Raw genomic sequence first — 19,642 nt, forward strand, 5'->3', positions numbered from 1 at the left:
TATTTCTGGGTGTGGTGCTGAGTATCTGAGCCAGGATTTGATCCCCAGGTCATCCCGACACTGGAGCCGGTGCTCTTACTCGCTGAGCCACCTGGACTCCCTTAAGCAATTGGGGTTAAGTAACTTGCTCAAGGTTACACGGCCAGGTGTTTCTGGGTGGGTGCTAAGTGTCTGAGCCCAGATTCAATCCCCAGGTCATCCTGACACTGGAGCCGGTGCTCTTACTCGCTGTGCTACCTGGTCGCCCCTTTAATATTAATTCTGTAAAAAAAATTTTCTAAATCTTTGAAAATCAAAATAGCTGAAAACTGAGACTATCATTCAATACTTTTGGATATTAGAACTATATATTAAGCTAAAGCTGACCTCATTCAGAAAAACAAATATTTTTAACTGCCTCAATGCTGAAACCTTTTAAAAAATACATTTTTTGCATTCACATGGTTATGCACTGTGGCTTCGATTAGCAATATCTGATATGACTGTAATATCTTATCTTAATAACAAAAAGTCTGCTCTCCTTAGTAGCCATCCCCCAAAACCTCCTGATGCAGAAAAGTGTCACACACAACTACGTGTGTGAATTGACACTCCTTTATGCTCTATTCTGTTTCCTGTACTATGTTTTTGGGCTTCTCATAAATTGTGTTTGTGTCCTCATGCTTTGACTCATAGTAACTACTCTTATGTTACAGACTTGATTTACATTTAATACAAACTACAAATAAAAAGAAATAAACTAGAAAAAAGAAATATTATTGCACAGTAAAAAACAATAAATATAAGGAATCTGATAAAGTATGTGAACATTAGTATAAACTGATACAGAATGAAGAAAGCAAATTCAGAAGAAAAAATATATACAATGACTACAATAATATAAATGAAGGCAATGCTAAAAGACAACAGAATCCGGACCAAATGCAATGATCAATATTAGTTCCAAATAACTGCTGTTTAAAAAAAAAATCCTCTCAGATCTAGAGGACTTGAATTCAAATTTGACCTCAATATTTTGCCATTTAACTTTTATCCCTCTGTTTCCTGAATTATAAAAACAGATAATAACAGCACCTATCTTCCAGGGTTGTTGTGAGAATAAAATGAGGTAATATTTGTAAAGTTTTCTGCAGACCATAAGGCACTATGTAAATGCTAGCTGTAATATTAGTAATATTACTATTACTGTTGTTAAAATGATAAGTTGTACATGTGGAATGTAACTTGTTTTGTCAGTTGCAACTGCTTTAATAGACACTTTTGGTTAACTGAATTGCTTAAACAGAATGTTCTATATGTTTATGAGAACATTTTTTAAAATTGAAAATATGATATATTGATTTAATTTATTGTGTTTTTTCAAGTTCAGAATGTCTCTTCTTCCTCATCCTACTCAAAAGGTATTAGCTTATATAGACTACAATTATTTGATGATAATATCTTGTCAAATGTGTACCATGAACACAGCAATACAACGTGACCAAATGTCCCAGGAAAATATATTTCTTGTTGCTTTTGGATGCACGAAAGAAACAACTTCTCTGTTACCCTTCAGGTCTATGATTTATACTCCCATTCAGCTTCAGCTTTCTTTTGCCTTCCAGTTTTGTTTATGGCCAGAATGTTCAAAAGTGACATGATTATATTATCCCAGCAACGCATTCACTCACTGTTCAGAGGACAAGGTCCTAACATTTAGAGTAGCAATGGCAAAGTTAATGTTTATATAGAAAATTTAAAAATGACGTGATTCTTAGCACTCCCAACCCTCTCCTTCCACCATTTTGCCACTACTACTGCAATATCCAAAAGGGTTTGTATAAAACCAACGCTATTTTGTAATTTTCTTGGAATCATGTATTAACATGGCCAAAAACCTGACAACTGGACAGTCTACTTGTGAAGCCTCTCCTAACAGGCAAATTCTCAGAAAGTGGATGTAGTCTGTTTCTGGGACCATTCTAGAACAGTAGAATCGGTTTTCTGAAGGCACATTGCTTCTTTATTTATTTTTATTTTTGGAGGCTATCAGGGTTAAATGACTTTCCCAGGGTCACACAGCTGGTAAGTGTCTGAGGCCACATTTGAACTCAAGTCATACTGACTGCAGGCCTAATACTCTATCCACTGCATCACCTAGCTGCCCTCATGGCTCTTCTTTAACATGAACAAAAACATTTATCTCTAACCAATGTTGGCATTATTTGTAATGGATAAACACTTTCCCAATAAGATTAGAAGCAAGGATTCTTCCATCTCTCCTATAACCTGACATATTACCAAATATATATATATAACTATATATATAAATATATATATAACTATAGCAATAAGAAAAAAATGAAAAGAGTGAGAATTGGCAAAGAAGGGGCAAGATCATTCTTAACTGAAGACAGTACAGTAGTTTATTTAGAAAACTCTGAGAATTAATGGAAGCCTAAATAAGGCAATAACATCAGCAAAATAGCAGGCTACAAAACTCACAGAAAATGCATCGTTTTTGTATATTACTAGCAAAAAACCGGGGTGGGGGTGGGACCTATAAAAATTCTACTCAAGACAATGACAAATTAATAAATTATCTGGAAGTTAACTGATCAGGGCTTAAACAGAGCTACAGAATGCTACTTATGGAAATAAGGGAAACTTTAAATAACTTTTGAGATACTCAATTTTCATGACTGGATCACACCAAGACATTAAAATTATATTACCCAAAAGGATACACAGACATACGTTTTTCTTTTTTCTTGCTTTTTGGAAGGCAGGACAATTGGGGTTAAGTGACTTGCCCAAGGTCACACGGCCAGTACGTGCTAACCGTCTGAGGCCACATTTGAATTCAGGCTCTCCTGACTCAGGGCCAGTGCTCTATTCACTGCGCCACCTTGCCGCCCCAGACGTGCGTTTTTCAACCACATTAATAAAAGATATTAATGAAATACATGGATTCCACAAAACACTGACAATTCCTATGGAGCAACACAGGGTAAAAAATGTCCAGAGAAACTATGAAAATAGAAATGATGATGAACGAGTATGGCCATATCTGAAAGCAGTACGGATCAAAACTGGCTTTGGAACCACGGGCTTCCCAGGACCTCAGTTTGCTCACCTGCAAAATGGGTGTAAGGATGCTCCAAAGTCAGGTCTCCCGGGACAGGTATGGGGAGGAAGATGATTGGCCAACCCCAGGAAAACGAAGTGAGTGGGGGATTTTATTATTACTGAGGGAGAGGCAAATAAAGGGGGGGGGGTCTTCTCAGAGGGCCCCAAAGTAACAGCCCTCCCACACGCCAACACCACAGATAAATTTTCTGAGGCGCTTCTTTCGCGCGCCTGCGCACTGAGTGGGGGGGGGGAAGGAGAGAGAAGTTCTGCGCAGGCGCCTTGGGGAAGTGAGCTTTCATAGGCTCCTTGGTGACAAGGGGGCGGGACCACAGCACCAGATCCAGGATTCATGTGTTCCTTGCCTCCTCTCCCCAGGTTGAGTAGAGCAGCTGAAACTTTATACAGCCCTTGAAGTTTATTAGACGATTTGTCTACATAATCTCGTTTGCTCTTCACAGCCACCCTAGGAATTGGGAAGTACAAATATTGTCCTCATTTTACAGGCGGGGAAAGTGAGGCTCACGGCGGGGGGCATTGTGTGTCCAGGGATATGGCTATTCTTAAGTAGTCAGTCTCCGCGCTGAGTGCCACAATCATCATACCCCCTTCTTTTGGGCTCGTGGCGCTTTCCAGAGCAGAAGGAAGTGAATAAAGCTGTCAACTGTGTCCATCATCATCTTCATCATAGCTGTCATTTATATACCTCGATTTAAATGTACAAATATTATATCATTTAATTCTCACAACAACCTTGTAAGATAAGTGCCACTATGATCCTTATTTTATGAGAGGAAGCTGAAGCAGACTTGCCCAGGGTCCCACAGCTAGTAAGTGTGAGGCAGGATTTGAATTCAGGTTTGCCTGACTCCAAGTTCAGCACCTCACCATCTATCTACCTGCTATTGCTACAGCCTGAATCTGACTCTTCTTTCTCCCCACCATCATTACTACCCTACCCTTATTCCCTATGCTCCCTCCATCCCATTAGGAACTGGAAAGACTGGAGAAATTAAATAAAGCTCTCCACTAGGAAAGGGCTGGAGAACCTGCTCTGCTCTGGGAATTAAGCCTCTCTTCCCTTAGTGCAAACCAATGGCGAGCACATCACGGGGCTGGTCTCCCCAAATTATGCTGGGACAAACAGCTGTCACTTAGGAAGGCAATGCCTATTATATAACCACAGACAATTCTTTTGGACGAACATTCCAGCAAGATGGTCAATAGGTAGTTACAGGGGTTTTTGTTTGTTTGTTTGCTTTTTGCAAAAACTTTCTAAGAATAAGATGAGTGAATGTGGGGAGAAAGGGTCCAGTGAAATGAACTCAAAGAATAGTGAAAAAAAAATGACAGAGAGTACTGATCTCTAAGGTTTCTTAACTATTACATTCTATAATTCTAAGTCAGATACCAAGGACATAACTGAATCTGTTCCAATGTCAGGAGCTAGACAGCAGCTAATCTTTAAATAGGCAGTATTGTATAAGAAAACTCTGGATTTTGAGCCAAAGGAACTGGCTCAAATTTTGAAACCTGGCTCTTTTATTTGTCTGATATGGAAAAAATCTTTTCACTTATTTGGGACTCAGTTTCTTCATCTGTAAAAAGAATGTATTGGACTAGATGCCTTCTCAGGTCGCTTCTAGCTCCAAATCTGCGACCAGATGATCAATCAACAAGCAATTATTAAGTACCTACTATGTACCAGGCACTGTGCTACTGGAAACCTAAATAACATTTCAAGGCAGGAAAGGGGAAAAATCGTTATATATTATAATTCCATCTTTTCATCCTGAGTGGGAGGAAGAACCCTGAGGAGTTAAGACTGACAGGGACAGTTTTTTATGTGTCTGCGCTAACAGCAGTTAGCCCCCAATGGGGTGAATATCCACTAAACAGAGTTGATAATTGATGAGGCAGGCTGAGATGCCAGGATTCTTCTGGAGAGATCAAGCCCAGAAATACCAGTGATCTCACGCATTCAGAGTCAAAACTCCTTGAAGTTATCACCCAAACTGCAGGGACTCTTTGAACCTCAAAGTTCTGGAAACAGCTAATATAACAGGGGTTTCTAATTCTAAAGGTGGGAGTACAGGCTTGCCCAAAGGTGTTCTTTCTTCCTCTGAAGGAAAGAGGAGGACCAGCAGTAAAAACCTAAAGGGTGTATTGACATACCCTCTAAATACACTCATGTCCAGAGGCAAGGCAGTAAACAGACCTGGGAATACATTAGAGGGTTCGATTAAAAAGTAATCCTGTTGCCTAACTTCTGAAGGGAGTGGCCAAAAGAGAATTTCTAATTGTTACAGGAACACAGGTGAGGCATCCTGGTATGGGGGAAGAACACTGGACTCCTAGGGTTACTTAGGTCACTTAACTTCTCTGAGCCTCAGTTTTCTTATCTGTAAAATGGAGGCAACAATCCCTAGCTTGACAACTTCATAGAATTTGCTGTGAGCATCACAGATTTAGAGTTGGAATGAATCTTAATGGTAATACAGGCTAACCTCTTAATTTGATAGATAAAGAAACTGAGTCCCAGAGAGGTTTAATATAACTTGGATAAATTGTTCTAGAGTTAAAATCACCAACTAGAACCTTCTGTTGAGGCCCCTGATACAAGGGTCAAGAAAAAAAAATAATTAAGTATCATGTAAAGTTTGACATCCAGAACACATTTGTTCCAAGCTAGGGGACTTCAGTAGTTTCTGCATTTAATCCTGCCAGTGGGCATTGTTTGGAAACAGACCACCAGAAACACTTGTGTGAACTCAGAAAAGACTGACCAGGAATCAGTGATCAATTGTCATGACTTCATATCATCTGGGAAAATTTGTAGTATGCAGAATCACCAGCCTGTCTGCGTCAGCCTAGTGTTTAGATCCAAGCATGTGACTGTTTGGGAAATGGCTGATGAGTCAGTGGCGAGGGAAGAGAGTTGAAGCTGTCTATGGTATTTATAAACCCAAATTTCTAGTTCTTCAACAGGACACAGCATCATTTTGACAGGCTGTTCTCATGGGAAACTTGCAGTTTCTTTAAGAATTGGATTGTGTTCACATGGACAAGGGCTCTAATTGATGGGAGTCCGACTGAGGAGGTCCAATTGATAGTTCTCATGGGAAACTTAGATTTTTTTTAAGGACTTGATTACAGGCCCATGGACATGGGATAAAATGGAGAGCAGTCCAACCTCTGCCCAGATTAGAGCTGCTAGGGGTGCTGGGTGGGAGGAAGGGTATAGCAAATGGAATTTAAAAAAAATTTTAAGAGAATTCTTTTTCGGGGGGAGGAGGGCTAACTTTCCAGATTTGTAACATGATCATGTTATAGCCCTATAACTCAGCTTCAGAGCGGAATTAGGGTCACTGCCTCCATGGAATTGCCCTAGTTGTCTATCAATTAAGAAGCACCTTTAATTGTGGCAAAATCTTAATAGTAACTGTGGCCTTGGTTGTCTCCATGTGTAATTTCCAAGGAAGACTTTGAACAATATAGATACACATATGTTTAAATATTTGATGTTGACTGGTTGGCTACTTACAATCCATCAAATGTTTAAACGTTTAAACACAATGTTTTTTTTTTAACACTCATAACATTTTTAGAAACATCTATTAAGCTCTGATACGCAGACAAAAACGAAACAGTTCTTGCTTTCACTAACATTATATTCTACAGGGTAGATACTTGTCCAAAACTGGAATGGGTTACATAGGATTATTATCCTGCACATACACTATGTTAGGTGTTCCTGGGCATACTCTAATGTGCTAGCCAGCCCTCTTGCCATCTTGGAGCTTCTTTTTCCCATTTTTTTTGGGGGGGAGGCCTCTTGATGGTCACATCCTCCACTGTTACTACCTCTGCTTCCTTCTCCCATTTCCCCTCTGCCATTTCTGTGAAACTCTGGTGTGGGAGAAAGGAAGGGGTACACCAGGTGACTCCAGGTACCTAGAATCCAGAGTCCTCCTCCCCACCTTCCCTGTGGTACTGCTTCCCCCACTCTGAGGGTGCTTCTGTTTAGTGGAGCCCAGCTAGGCTGCATGTCCTCCTCCTTGCTGCCCCAAAGGAGGTACATGCTCTTGGCTAGGGATCCCCATTGGCTATAGTCAGGTCAGGGAAAAAACACACCCAAAACCAGACATTTTCTTTCCCTTTGACTTCTCAGTCACTTTGTTTTCCACATAGCTCAGTCTTGGCACATAGCTTTGGGCCACTGATTGGTACAAAAGGCAAAACAGTGTAAAATACAAATTTTAAAAACCTGTTTCTCTTGCGACCAATCCTTTAAATTCCAGTAAAGCCCTTCGTGGCAGGGCTAATGGAAAATATTTTGAGCCAAAAAGATAAAGTTGAAAAGGCAAGTCGGTATTTTAAGGAAAGGGGAAGGTTTTGATTGAAAGAAGCTCTTTGCCAAGTCTGTATTTTTAGTAAAGTTTAGTTAGAATTTTAGTTTAATTTTAGTTTCTTTAGTTCGAATTTTAAAAATCACGCCCTTTATCTTAGTGTTCACCTTTAAAATAAACAAATTCCTTGGGCACACATGCTAAAGATACATTCACTGGAGGTCTTTAGGCAGAAGCTGATGACCATTTGTCAGGTGGTCTGTAGAAAGGAATTCTTTACAGTTAAAAATTGGATTAGATGGCTACTGAGTTCTCTTCCAATTCTAAAAATCTGTGATATTCTGTACCCATATAAATAAAAAGAGAATATGTACAATGTTATTTCAAGAGGGGCAGAACACTGATAATTGGGGTGAAGGAAAATCAAAAAAGGACTCATTGAAAAAGTGGTCATTATACTGTACTTTGAAGGAAGCTAGAAATTCTATCAGGTAAGATTGGAGGAGAATATGTTTTCCACCAAAGGGAAACAACCTGTACAAAGACATGGAGAAAGGAGGGGGATATGTAGGGGGAACAGCTAGCAGGCTCATTTGACTGGAATATAAATGTATTTATGATGTAAAGGGGAGTTACATCATAAGATAATCATTCTAGAGTTGAAATGATCTAGATATAATCCCCTCATGTTCCAGATGAGGAAATGGAAGACATAGAGTTCTTGGACATACTAGAGACATTATGTAACCTTTTCAAGGTCACACAAGTAGTGTCAGAGGTGGCACTGAAATACAGATTAGTGCTCTTTCCTTTCTACCATGTTATGAATCATTTTGAGTATCATGAATAATTAATGTTAAAGATTCCTCTTTGAAATAGTCATAGATGACAACCATATGAGTAGAAATGTGATGAGATCCTATCCATCACATAGAAGAATAAGATATTTTATGAGACCTAATTGAGGGGAAGCAAGACAGGTTTTCGATCAAGTAGCATTTGAATAAAAATTATCCTCATAAACTCTGTGGTTTCATCCCTTGTTCAAATCCCTTAATGGGAGTGGCACTTCTGTAAAGCTGCTAAAGTTGCATTAAGAGACTTCTGTTCATGTTATAGTTGGCTAAATTCTGTGCAAGGCCCCACCCCAGTGACCCCAACCCCAGCACCAGTCACCAGTGAGGCCTTGACACAAGTGCTGACTAGTAGTGAAGCCCCACCATGGGGCTGGCCAAGAGTAAGACCCCACCTCTGGAGTCTACCAGAAGACAGACCCTGTTTCCATAGCAACCCAAAGCAGGGCCCCACCCCTGGGGCAGACAAGCAACAAGATCTCAGGGCCAGCCACCAGAAAGACTGTTACCATAGCAACCCAGCAGAAAGGCCTCACCTGTGGAACAGGCCAACAGCTAAAACCCACACCCAAGCGAGGTCAGTGGGGAGGCTCTACCCCCCCCCCCCCCCCCCAGTACAAGCCAGAAAGGAAGCCTACCCCCTAGAGAAAACAAGCAGCTAAGCCTTGAAGCCCAGTGAAAGCCAGCAGTAAGACTCAGAGCCCTAACAAAAAAGTTTGGGAGAGTGTAGGACCAGAGCCCAGCTCTCACATAAAAACATGAAGTCCCCTGCAAAACAGACAGAAAAAAATGAGCAAAAAATAAAAATAAGAGTTTGACTACAGAAAATTACTAAGGTGAAAGTGAAGATCAAGGCATAAACTTAGAAGGGGACAATAGTGTCAAAATGGCTACATGTGAAGCCTCAAAGAAAAATGTAATTTGGTTTCAAGTCCAAAAAGAATTCCTGGGAAAGCTTAAAAATGATTTTAAGAAGCAAATTAGAGAAGAAGAAAAATTGGGAAAAGAAATGAGAGTAGGACAAGATAAATGTGGAAAAAAAGTCAATAGTATGGGAAAAGATATTCAAAAATTTACCAAGGAAAATAAGAATTCCCTAAAAATAGAATTGGCCAAATGGAAAAGGAATTAGGAAAGCTCACTGAAGAAAATAATTCCTTAAAAATTAGAATTGAACAAATGGAAACCAGTGACTCTATGAGATATCAAGATACAATAAAACAAAATTTTAAAAGTAAAAAAAAATAGAAGAAAATATGAAGTTTCTCACTGGAAAAACAAATAAATAACAAAATAAATATAATATATACAATATGTATATATAAATATATAATATAAATATGAATAATTTATAATAAAAATAAATAACGAAAGGATTTGTTCTGTGAAGTTTGGATTCAGTCAAAGGGCCACACTTGACGACATTGAGGGCCACATGTGGCCTTGAGGTTGCAGGTTCCTCACCCCTGCTCAACAGAAACATATAAAGGTAAAAAAAGAAACAAGAAAAAAAATATGACAGTTAATAAGCTTAAACTGTTTATATTTCTATACAGCAAGATAATATTTGTAACTCAACTTTATTACTATAAGAACAATTAGAAGGAGTATATGTAGACAAAAGGTATGGATATAAGATTACTTTGATGGAATGATACCCCCCCCCCCCAAAAAAAAAACAAAAAAAAAATAAAGAGATAAGAAAGAAAATTGCACTGGAAGAAGGAGGGAGAGAAGATTGAATGGGGAACAAATGAAATTGTTCCATAGATGTTGGAAGGGAATGTGTGAAAACTCAGACACTAATGCACTATTGGTGGAATTGTGAACTAATCCAACTATTCTGGAGAGTAATTAGGAATTATGCCCAAAGGGTTACAGAACTGTGAATACCTTTAGATCCAGCAATACCACTGCTAGGTCTATATACCAAAGACATCCATAAAAGGGGGAAAGGACCTATTTATACAAAAACTTAATAGCAGTTCTTTTTGTATGGCTAAGATTTGGAAAGAAAAGGGATGCCCATCAGGTATATGACTGTAATTACTGTGCTGTAAGAAATGACAAACAGGATGATTTCAGAAAAATCTGGGAAGACTTATAAGAACTGATGCATGGTGAAGTGAACAGAACCAGAAAAATATTGTATACAGTAACAGCAATATTATTTGATGAAGAATTGTGAAAGACTTAGTTATTCTCAGAAATATAATGATCCAAGATAATCCCAAAGGTCTACTTATGACACATACTATCCACCTCCAGAGAAATAAGTGATATTAAAGAGTACACACTGAAGCATGCTATTTTTCACTTTGTCTTTCATTTTGTTTCTTTGAGTCTTTTTGTACAAAATGACAAATATGGAAATTCATTACATAATAACACATGTATGACCTATATCTGATTGCTTACTGTCTCAGGGAGGAGGGAGCAGAGAAGAAGAAAGGAGGGATAGAATTTGAAAACTTTAAATTAAAATGTTAAAAAAAATTTTAAATGACCTTTTATTTACTTACCTTATATTTACATAATCCTCTAGTCCAGTATAAACTTTTAGAGGGAAAAGAATTTTTTTTTTTTGTTTCTGCTTGGGCACCCACAATACCTTGCACATGGTAGACACTTAATTGTTGGATGAAATTGAAGAAGTTTATGGAATGGGACTCTGCATGGGTCCTTTATCAGATATTCAGGAAAAAGTACTGTGTTTACATGCTGTAGGAAAATTCCCTATCTTACTGATCAGTATAAACCGTGAATAATATTAGTTACATTGGGCGTTTCATGAATCTAGATCTTAAGATACTTTTATACTCTTGTGGAATATCCTTTTATAGTTAATTACATGCAAATTATAGAGTTCTGTTTTCCTAATTAATCATTTAATTTGCTTAAGAAAGTAGTTAATGTTGTTCAGTTGTTTCCAACTCTTCATGACCCCATTTGGGGTTTTGCTGACAAAGATAGTGGAGTGGTTTGCCATTTTCTTTCCCAGCTCATTTTACAGATAAGAAACTGAGGCAAACAAGATTAAGTGACTTGCCCAGGGTCACACAGTTAGTAAGTATCTGAGGTCAGATTTGAACTCAGTGTGGTAAGTCTTCCTCCCTCTAGGTCTGGCATTCTATCCACTGTGCCACCCAGCTACCCTAAGAAAGTAGACTATATACCAAATTTAGAGGTCTATTTCCCAGGAGAAAATCAGTTGTCTCTTTAATTCTGCTCCCAAAGTTGAAAGAGCTCCATAGAGTAGCAACACACATATACTGCAGGCACACAATACTATGGCTTAAGAGGGAAAAAAAGGATATAGCCTGACAATATAACTCATAATAGCAGTCAATAAAATATCCCTTTTTAATTACAAATTATTTTCATTCACACCACTCATTTATACCCAGGAAATAATTTGTGCAAGTGCTATTCTTCCTATTTTATAGATATAGAAATGAAGACCCAAGTGGTCCAAGGTTATCCAGCTAGTTGTTCCAGGGGCCTGAATCACTCCCAAGCCTTCTCCCTCCAAGGCCAGTGCTACTTCCACTACAGTGATATGATACACAGCTTCCACCAGGTTTTTTTTTTCTTCTTCCTCTGGAAAAAAATTTATTATCTTATATTTTTCTCAGTCAAACACTGACATAGAAGCAATACCAAGAACAAAACTCTGAGGCAACAACTTCCTTCTTCAGACCTCAGAGAGTACTTTGTTTTGCAACTCTACTGTGGTTTCAATTAATATTATGTTAACGTTACCAATGTTTGTTATTTACCTACCTATTTATTTTAAAATCCAAGAGGGCAGGGACCATGCTCTAGATAAACTTTGTACCTCCCTAAATATCTACCATGGTACTCTAAACACCCTCTAAACACTATTAAGTAGATACTTAATAAATGCCTGCTGAATGAATTGAGTACATCTTTCAAACCACAATTTTGACAAAGACTCCACTATAGAAATGTATGCCATCCACCTCTTTATTCGTTGAGGTAGGTTTGTTAATTACCATTAACTTTAGGCAACTCAACCACTAAAATAACAACAAATCCCACTCCCAAACCAAAATGCCACACAATGAGGCTCTAGAGGACAGGAGTCTCTTTCAAGGCCAATTTCCCATGAACATTATAGGAGGGCTCCTTCCAGTCTCACCTTGTCCTGCCCCTGATGTGCAGATGTAAAACTGTGCCCACTTTTCCATGTCTCACCCTGAAGCTCACTTATCTTTATTCCAGGATACCTTTTACTCACTTTCTGAATTTTCCTAATCTGGTCGGAGAGTGTGTCCAAAAGACGGGTTTTCAGGAAATCCATTACCTTGACCACTCGGCCATCAATGTAGTAACTAGAATAGGAAAAAAGGAGAATTAGATAAAATTTAGCACAAGGGACCACAAATATTTTTTTCCTAGTTCATGATCATTTATTTTGACTAAGAAAACCTCATGTTATATTTCAAGGGATCTCTTAAACTTTTGCCTCAGAGTTTTCTTAAAAAAAAGTCATATGCTTCTTATCTTCTCTATTTCTACTTCCAACCCAGCCTAGTGCAGTAATTTTTCAACCTTAGTCCATAAAATATATGAAATTATACAGAAGCTGCTTAAAATGTCATAATAAAAATTAGACAATGGAGAATAGTTTTAGGCAATGCAATTCTTTTACACAAAATTATCCCAAAGAAGTGCTTCATAATAGAGTTTTAAATTGGAATAGGAAGAACTTGCATTTAATTTTTTCTTGATCACTAAAAGTAATTTAAAATATGTAGAGATGTGTAGAAAAATCCCCAAATATGCTCTTTTCCTAATGTGGCTTTCTAATCATTCTAAAAAGTAATTTTGAATGTTGCTCCCCAAAGTACTAAACTGTTCATGGCCTTTAACCTAGGGATATATCTATTATGATTATACCCCAAAGAGAACAAAGAAAGAGGAAAAGGTACTATGGTATATCTATCTATCCATCTCTCTCTCTCTATCTATCCATCTATCTCCCTATCTCTCTTTCTATCTATCCATCCATCCATCTATCCATCTATCTATCCACCCATCCATCCATCCATCCATCCATCCATCCATCCATCCATCCATCCATCCATCCATCCATCCATTTATCTATCTAGACTGATAAATATAGATTAAAATGTGCACAAATATATATTTATAGCAACTCTGTTGTAGCAAAGAACTGGAGAAAAAGTATCATATATGAATGTAATGGACTACTTTTATACTATAAGAAATGAAGAAAGAACTGGGTATAGTGGTATATACCTATAATCCCTGATAGTGGACAAATGGAGGTTGATGGACCTCTTGAGTCTAAAGTCTAAAACCTCAAATGGTTTTAGCTGAAGTAGGCTAAGTCAATTGGGTGTCTGAACTATATCTGGCACCAATATGGTGAGACCCCAATATCTAGAGGCCACTAGGTTGCCTAAAGAGAATCAAAACAGCCTATTTTGGAAATGGAGCAGGGCAAAGCTTCCATGTTAATCAGTAGCAGAATCATATATGTCACATAAGGAACTGATTCAAATACATAAGAATAAGAGCTATTCCTTAATTGATAAAATATCAAAGGATATGAACAGGAAGATGTCAAGGGAAAAAAAAGGTCCAGGTTATCTATAGCCAAATTAAAAAAAACTCTCCAAATTATTAATATTTTAAAAATTGAAAATTAAAGAAACTCTGAGGTTCTACCTTACATCCATCATATTGGCAAAGTTAACAAAAAAGGAAAAAGACAAATGTTGGAGAAGCTTTGGAAAAAGAGAATGTGAATTGATCCAGCCATTTTGAAAAACAATTTGGAACTCTGTTAAAAAAAATACATTTAATTTTTCACTTCACTTCCAGTTTAGGAAAGAGAGGAAGGCCCCATCTCAAAAAAAAAAGAGGAGAAAAAGAAGGAAGGAGGAAGAGGAGGAGGAAAAGGAGGAGAAACCAGGAAGACTAATGCAGAGTGAGGTGAGCAGAATAAGAAAAGCATTTTATATTATAGCATAAATATTGTAAAAACAAACAATTCTGAAAGACTTAATTCAATGATTAATTATGATTCTAGAGTATCAGTGATGTGACATGTTGACTATCTCATGGTAAAGAACTAATATGCATATTAGAGACCCATATTTTTGGACACGGTCAATGTGACTATTTATTATTGTTGGACTATTGTTTATTTGTTACAAGTGTTTTGCATTTCTTTGTTATTTCCTTCTCCCCCAAGGGATAGGAGGGGAGGAGAGAAAGAGAAAAAAATAAATTCTTGATAATTGGAGGGGAAAAAAAAGGAAGTCTTTATGGGTTTTGTCACCTTATGTGTAGAAACTGCTTTTATGAAACAATTGAAATTTTATAAACTTAAAACGCTTGTGCTGTGCAAGGAGCTGTTTAATTTCTTATGATAGGTGATTATATCTTTTAAAAGAAGTTAGGTACTAAATAGCACACACCTGGCTGAGGATGGTTAAGGAAATCTTCTGAATCTTGGACTACGACTTACTTATATATTCAACTTTTTTTCTTTTCCCTCATTAATTGGCATTTTAACTTTTAAAACTGACCACTCTACTCCTCCAATAATGTCCCATTATTCACCTCTGTCTCAAACAGGTCTCCTAATCTGCTGCACAGTGACATGTGTTCATAGAGTTGAAAGGGACCTCAGAGGTCCTGTTGCACTTTACATATGAGAAAAGAGAGAGTGACATCATTTAAGTGATTTGTCCAAGGTCACGTAGGTAGTAAACAATGAGGGCATTTGGACCCAAGGTCTCTGACCTGATGAGTTTCTTAATATTATACCAGATATGACATAGACCACAATATTGGAATCTTCCAGTCCATTTGCTTATTCCTAGCTTCCAACTCAGCAAGTGAGGTTCTTTTGGTCTATGAAAGGAGTCTGCCTCCCTAGCTTCCCTGCCAGCTGAGATCTGATCTGGAGGCTGGGTCCTCTCCTCTGGGTTCCATCTCTGGATTTCACTATAATTAGCCACTTGCACTCATTAGCCTTTTAAAATATTTAATGAGGAAAGCTGGTTGTTTCATAGGGCAGCTGGTTTTGTTTACCCCTCCCTTTATTTTAAAAGGAAAAACCTTTGCCCCTTATTATCTGACCCCTTCTTTTATTTCAGATAATTGCATTAGAGTAGACTTCCCAATGTTCAGGAATTTCCGCATCTACTTTGTCGCCTCCTGCTCTGTGGGGAAGAAAAGACAGTCTGCTAAGAATTATAACACTCAGCCTGTTAGAGGAAGGCAGATATTCCATAAAACTGGGGCCTTTCTCACCAAAGTGGGGGAACCTCAGCAAGACGATAATTATGAGAACTGTGTTAGACCTATAAAATCTACTCCAACACCTCTAATCCAAACATAGTAGAAGACTGAAGAGTCCCTATAAATATTTATAAATGGGTGCTAGCCCCTCCCCCTAAGTTGCCTACCTTGGGCTTATAATAAGAAGCATCCCTTACCATTCTCCCTCAGTGGTACTTTGCATCAGCTTTGTTTTTCTTTTCTACCTTCTTTAAAATGAGATTGTCTCCCTTCTCAGAGTCCTGAACTGTCTAGTACACAAAACACTCAAAGAGAATGAATGCCAGTTCAAAGAAAGCCCTCATTTCTTTGACTGCAAAATGAGATAGTACTAGTCCAAGGATTCTTAAACCTTTTGTGTGTGTGTGTGTGTGTGTGTGTGTGTCCCAGACTCCTTTGGCAATGTGGTGATGCCTAGAGACTAATGCTTTTAATTGCATAAAAACAACACATATAGACTACAAAAGAAACCAATTATATGAAATAGTTATCAAAATGTAAATACAGCAACAAGTTCACAAATCCCAGATTAAAAATCTTGGACTAGAAGATCTCTTAAAATTTTGATAATTGTTGAATTGCTAAATTCTATAATTTTTGTTGCTAATTCTAGTTCTGCCAGTTTATGACTTTGAGTATAAAGTTTTAGTAACCCAAAGTTCTTTCCCTCCCTATCATCATTACAGAAGGGGGTGATTCCAGATATAGAATTTACATATATAGTCATATGTAGTTCATATGTTCATTAGTTTTATTGATTTATTTTTTCCTTTTCCTTTTTAAATCTTTATTACAAGGATAACTTGTTGGGTAGAGAGGGTCAGAGGAATATATCTGGAAATGAATATGATGTATTGACTAAAAATACTGAAGAAAATAAGATCCTTTTTTAAAAATATCAAAAGGAGTTTCCATGTCCCCCAGCCCACTGAAAACAAGTCTTCATTAATCATGTGCTCCTGATGCATAGTAGGTACTTAATGAATGTTTGTTGAAATACACAATATGGTACAATTAAAGATGGAGATGTTAAAGAGATAGAGAGATGCTTTTCTGGGGACATGAATGATGTCACCTGATAACTATCACATTAAAATTCATGCTATAGTAATAAGTCAGAGGACTCAATCATCAATTATAAATATTATTACATTTTTTCTGAGCACTGAGGTGTTATATAAAATCCAGTGCTTAACAAGTACCTGTCCAAGGGATTTATGTTCTATTTATTGTTACTAATGTGCTTTATGTACCATAATATGCCAATGTGGCCTCTGGTTTTTTTTTTCTATAACACATTTTAATGTTGAAATGGGAGGTGGAGTAAGTGAAGGGAAGCAGAAGAAGAATGATGTGCTAATGTTCTTTTCTGGCAGCAAAAGCAGCCTGAACATTATCCCCAGGGGAAGAAGGCATGGTTGTCAGCGCCAGCAATATTTTGGGTAAGGACATGGGCAACCTTTCAATATAATAGGACAATGCCTGAAATTGCTCTGTGGCAGGCATCTGGCACACTTATTCCTCTACTAATTAGCAAAGGTTTGTATTAGAGGTAGTTAAGATATTTAGGTTTTATTTTTATGTCCATATGAAAGGAAAAACTAAATGCCTTACAAAATGGCTACAGGAATACAGCTTGTCTTTCCAGTTGTCCCCTTGCTTCAGTTGGGTCCCACAAAACATAGGGAAATTTTAAAAAAATGAAGGACCTCTGCCAAGATTTCAACCTGAGTCAGAAAAGCTTGCAAAATAATGGTCCTTTAGGTTTGCTATAGGGAAAATACCTGAGCACTTGTGAGGAGGTTCTCTGAGACAGAGAGGTAATATCACCCATACCTCTGCTCTCTCCCCCAAGAAGTGAGAATAGCAAATAACCCCATAAGTAAAGTGAGTGGATCTCTATTGACTGAATTTGTTATATGCAAGGTTAAGGGGGAGGGGACAAAACAAACAAAAAAAGCAACCTTCTTTAAGTTTGCCAACATGACAAGGTTCAGAACTACAGCTGCTGGTCATGGCAGAAGCACTAAATTAGAAGGGGGATGTAAGTTGTCTGAGAGAAGGTGGCTGCCATTTTTTTCTCAATTAGGATTAAGTGGTAGTGGGGGAAGACATGTAAAACTTATAAAACTAGACACAAAGACTAAAAGTAGAGCACTATGGGGGTCTTAAGTGCAGAAACAAGCAGAAACCTCACTTGCTTTGAATGGCATCACTCACTGTATTATACAATTACTTTAAATATATATTTTATTGATATCTTTTGTTTTTACATAGTCTATATTTCTCCCTTTATTCCTTTCCCACCCTTCTTCCAGAGACCCATCTCATATAAAAAAATTTTAATAGAAAAAGGGGGAGAAAAATCAACAAACAAAAACTCAAACCATAAAAAATATCTGATAATATATTCCAATGTTTCATGCCTGTGGACTCCCCTCACAGTCTGCACAGTAGTGGGGGTGAGGTGGGAGTGTATCTTCTCATCTCTTATTTGGGGCCATATTTGTGCTTTGTAATTTTACAACATTAATTTCAATTGTTTTGTGGTTTTTATTCTTTCCATTTACATGCTATAGTCATTGTATATATAGTTTTCTTGGCTTTGCTTACTTCATTTTGCATCAGTTTGTGAGTTTCTATGCTTCTATTCATCATATTCATTGTTTCTTATAGTACAGTAATATTCCATTACATTCATGTATGAAAATTTACTTAGCCATTCCCCAAAGGGCATTTACTTTGTTTCTAATTCTTTGCTACCACAAAGAATGGTACTACAGTTTGTTGTATATAGTATACACTTAAAATTTTTTTCGTTTAAAAATAGTGTTACTTCTGTCATTCGTAGGTTACGAGATTCATGATCTGTTACTTACATTTCTTTTTAGAAATGAATTTCTTGAAATACATGCCTAGTAGTGGAATTTCTACATCACAAGGTATGGATATTTTGGCAACTTCATTTTGCTCATTTTCAAATTGCTATCTGAAATAGCCGTACCAATTTACAGCTCAACGAATAATGTTTCATGTTTCTTTTTTTCCATGATCCTTTCAACATGTTAATTATTCCAGTCTCTTACCATCTTTGCCAATTTTCTGGGTATGAGGGGAAATCTCAGGGTTATTTTGATTTGAAGTCCTCTTATTAGTGATTTGGAACTTTCTTTCATGTTGTTGTTAGTGCTTCATAATCCATTTGAGAACTGTGTGTTTATTTTGACCAACTACCCATTGGGAATGATTCTTGGTTGAATATTTCTATTAGCTGTCATATATCAAACTCTTAATGAGAAATCTGATATAAATATTTCCCCCATTTAAGTTCCTTTATTATACTTGATGCATTTTGTTTGTGAAGAAATTTTTCAATTCCATGTAATAAAAATATATATTTATCTGTTATAATCACCTCTACCCTTTATTTCATAAAATATTCTATAGTATAAAACTTTGGTTTTCTTTAAAAAAAGATTCATATAGAAAAATAATAGTAGGGGCAGGTGAAGGAGAATCCATACAAAAGCATAGCACAGTTCTATATGAAAAATGACCAGAGCACTAAAGCTCAGAATGAGCTGATGCCAGGGATGAACAAAAAGGGTGATAAGTGTGTCCTGATACTCAGAAAAGAAAAAGACCAAAGAAAGGAACAGAGCCTTTGCTTGGGATAGAAGGAATGATAATATCAAATGAAAGAGAGAATGTAGAACTATTCAACTTGAATTTAGCTTTTGTTTTTTTTTCCTCTCATGGAGAATTATCTTTGTATTACAGCACAGAACAAAAAGGGCAAATAGGAAATAGAAATCCAATAAAAGTAAAGAGATAAGAAACCATGTCACTGCTTATGATGAGTTTAAGTCACCAGGCTCTGTGCTTGAAAGAACTGACAAATACAATGACTAAAGTTCTAGGGGTGGTGAACCTATAGCCTCAAGGCCACATGTGGCCCTCTAGGTCCTCAAGTGTGACCCTTTGACTAAA

At 37.3% G+C, this 19,642-nt stretch overlaps 1 protein-coding gene across 1 annotated transcript in view; it reads right to left on the reverse strand.

Moving 5' to 3' along the window:
• Positions 1–19,642, reverse strand: part of HPSE2 (heparanase 2 (inactive)) — a 730,895-nt gene that overhangs the window by 209,206 nt on the left and 502,047 nt on the right. The window contains exon 7 of the mRNA XM_069067170.1: positions 12,573–12,666. Coding sequence (XP_068923271.1) covers positions 12,573–12,666 — 94 coding nt within the window. The remainder of the gene's footprint in view (positions 1–12,572; positions 12,667–19,642) is intronic.

Source organism: Petaurus breviceps, unplaced genomic scaffold (assembly GCF_028583685.1).
Source record: "Petaurus breviceps papuanus isolate PSGF00001 unplaced genomic scaffold, PetGlider_PUasm1.0 90740, whole genome shotgun sequence".
Classification (NCBI taxonomy): domain Eukaryota; kingdom Metazoa; phylum Chordata; class Mammalia; order Diprotodontia; family Petauridae; genus Petaurus; species Petaurus breviceps.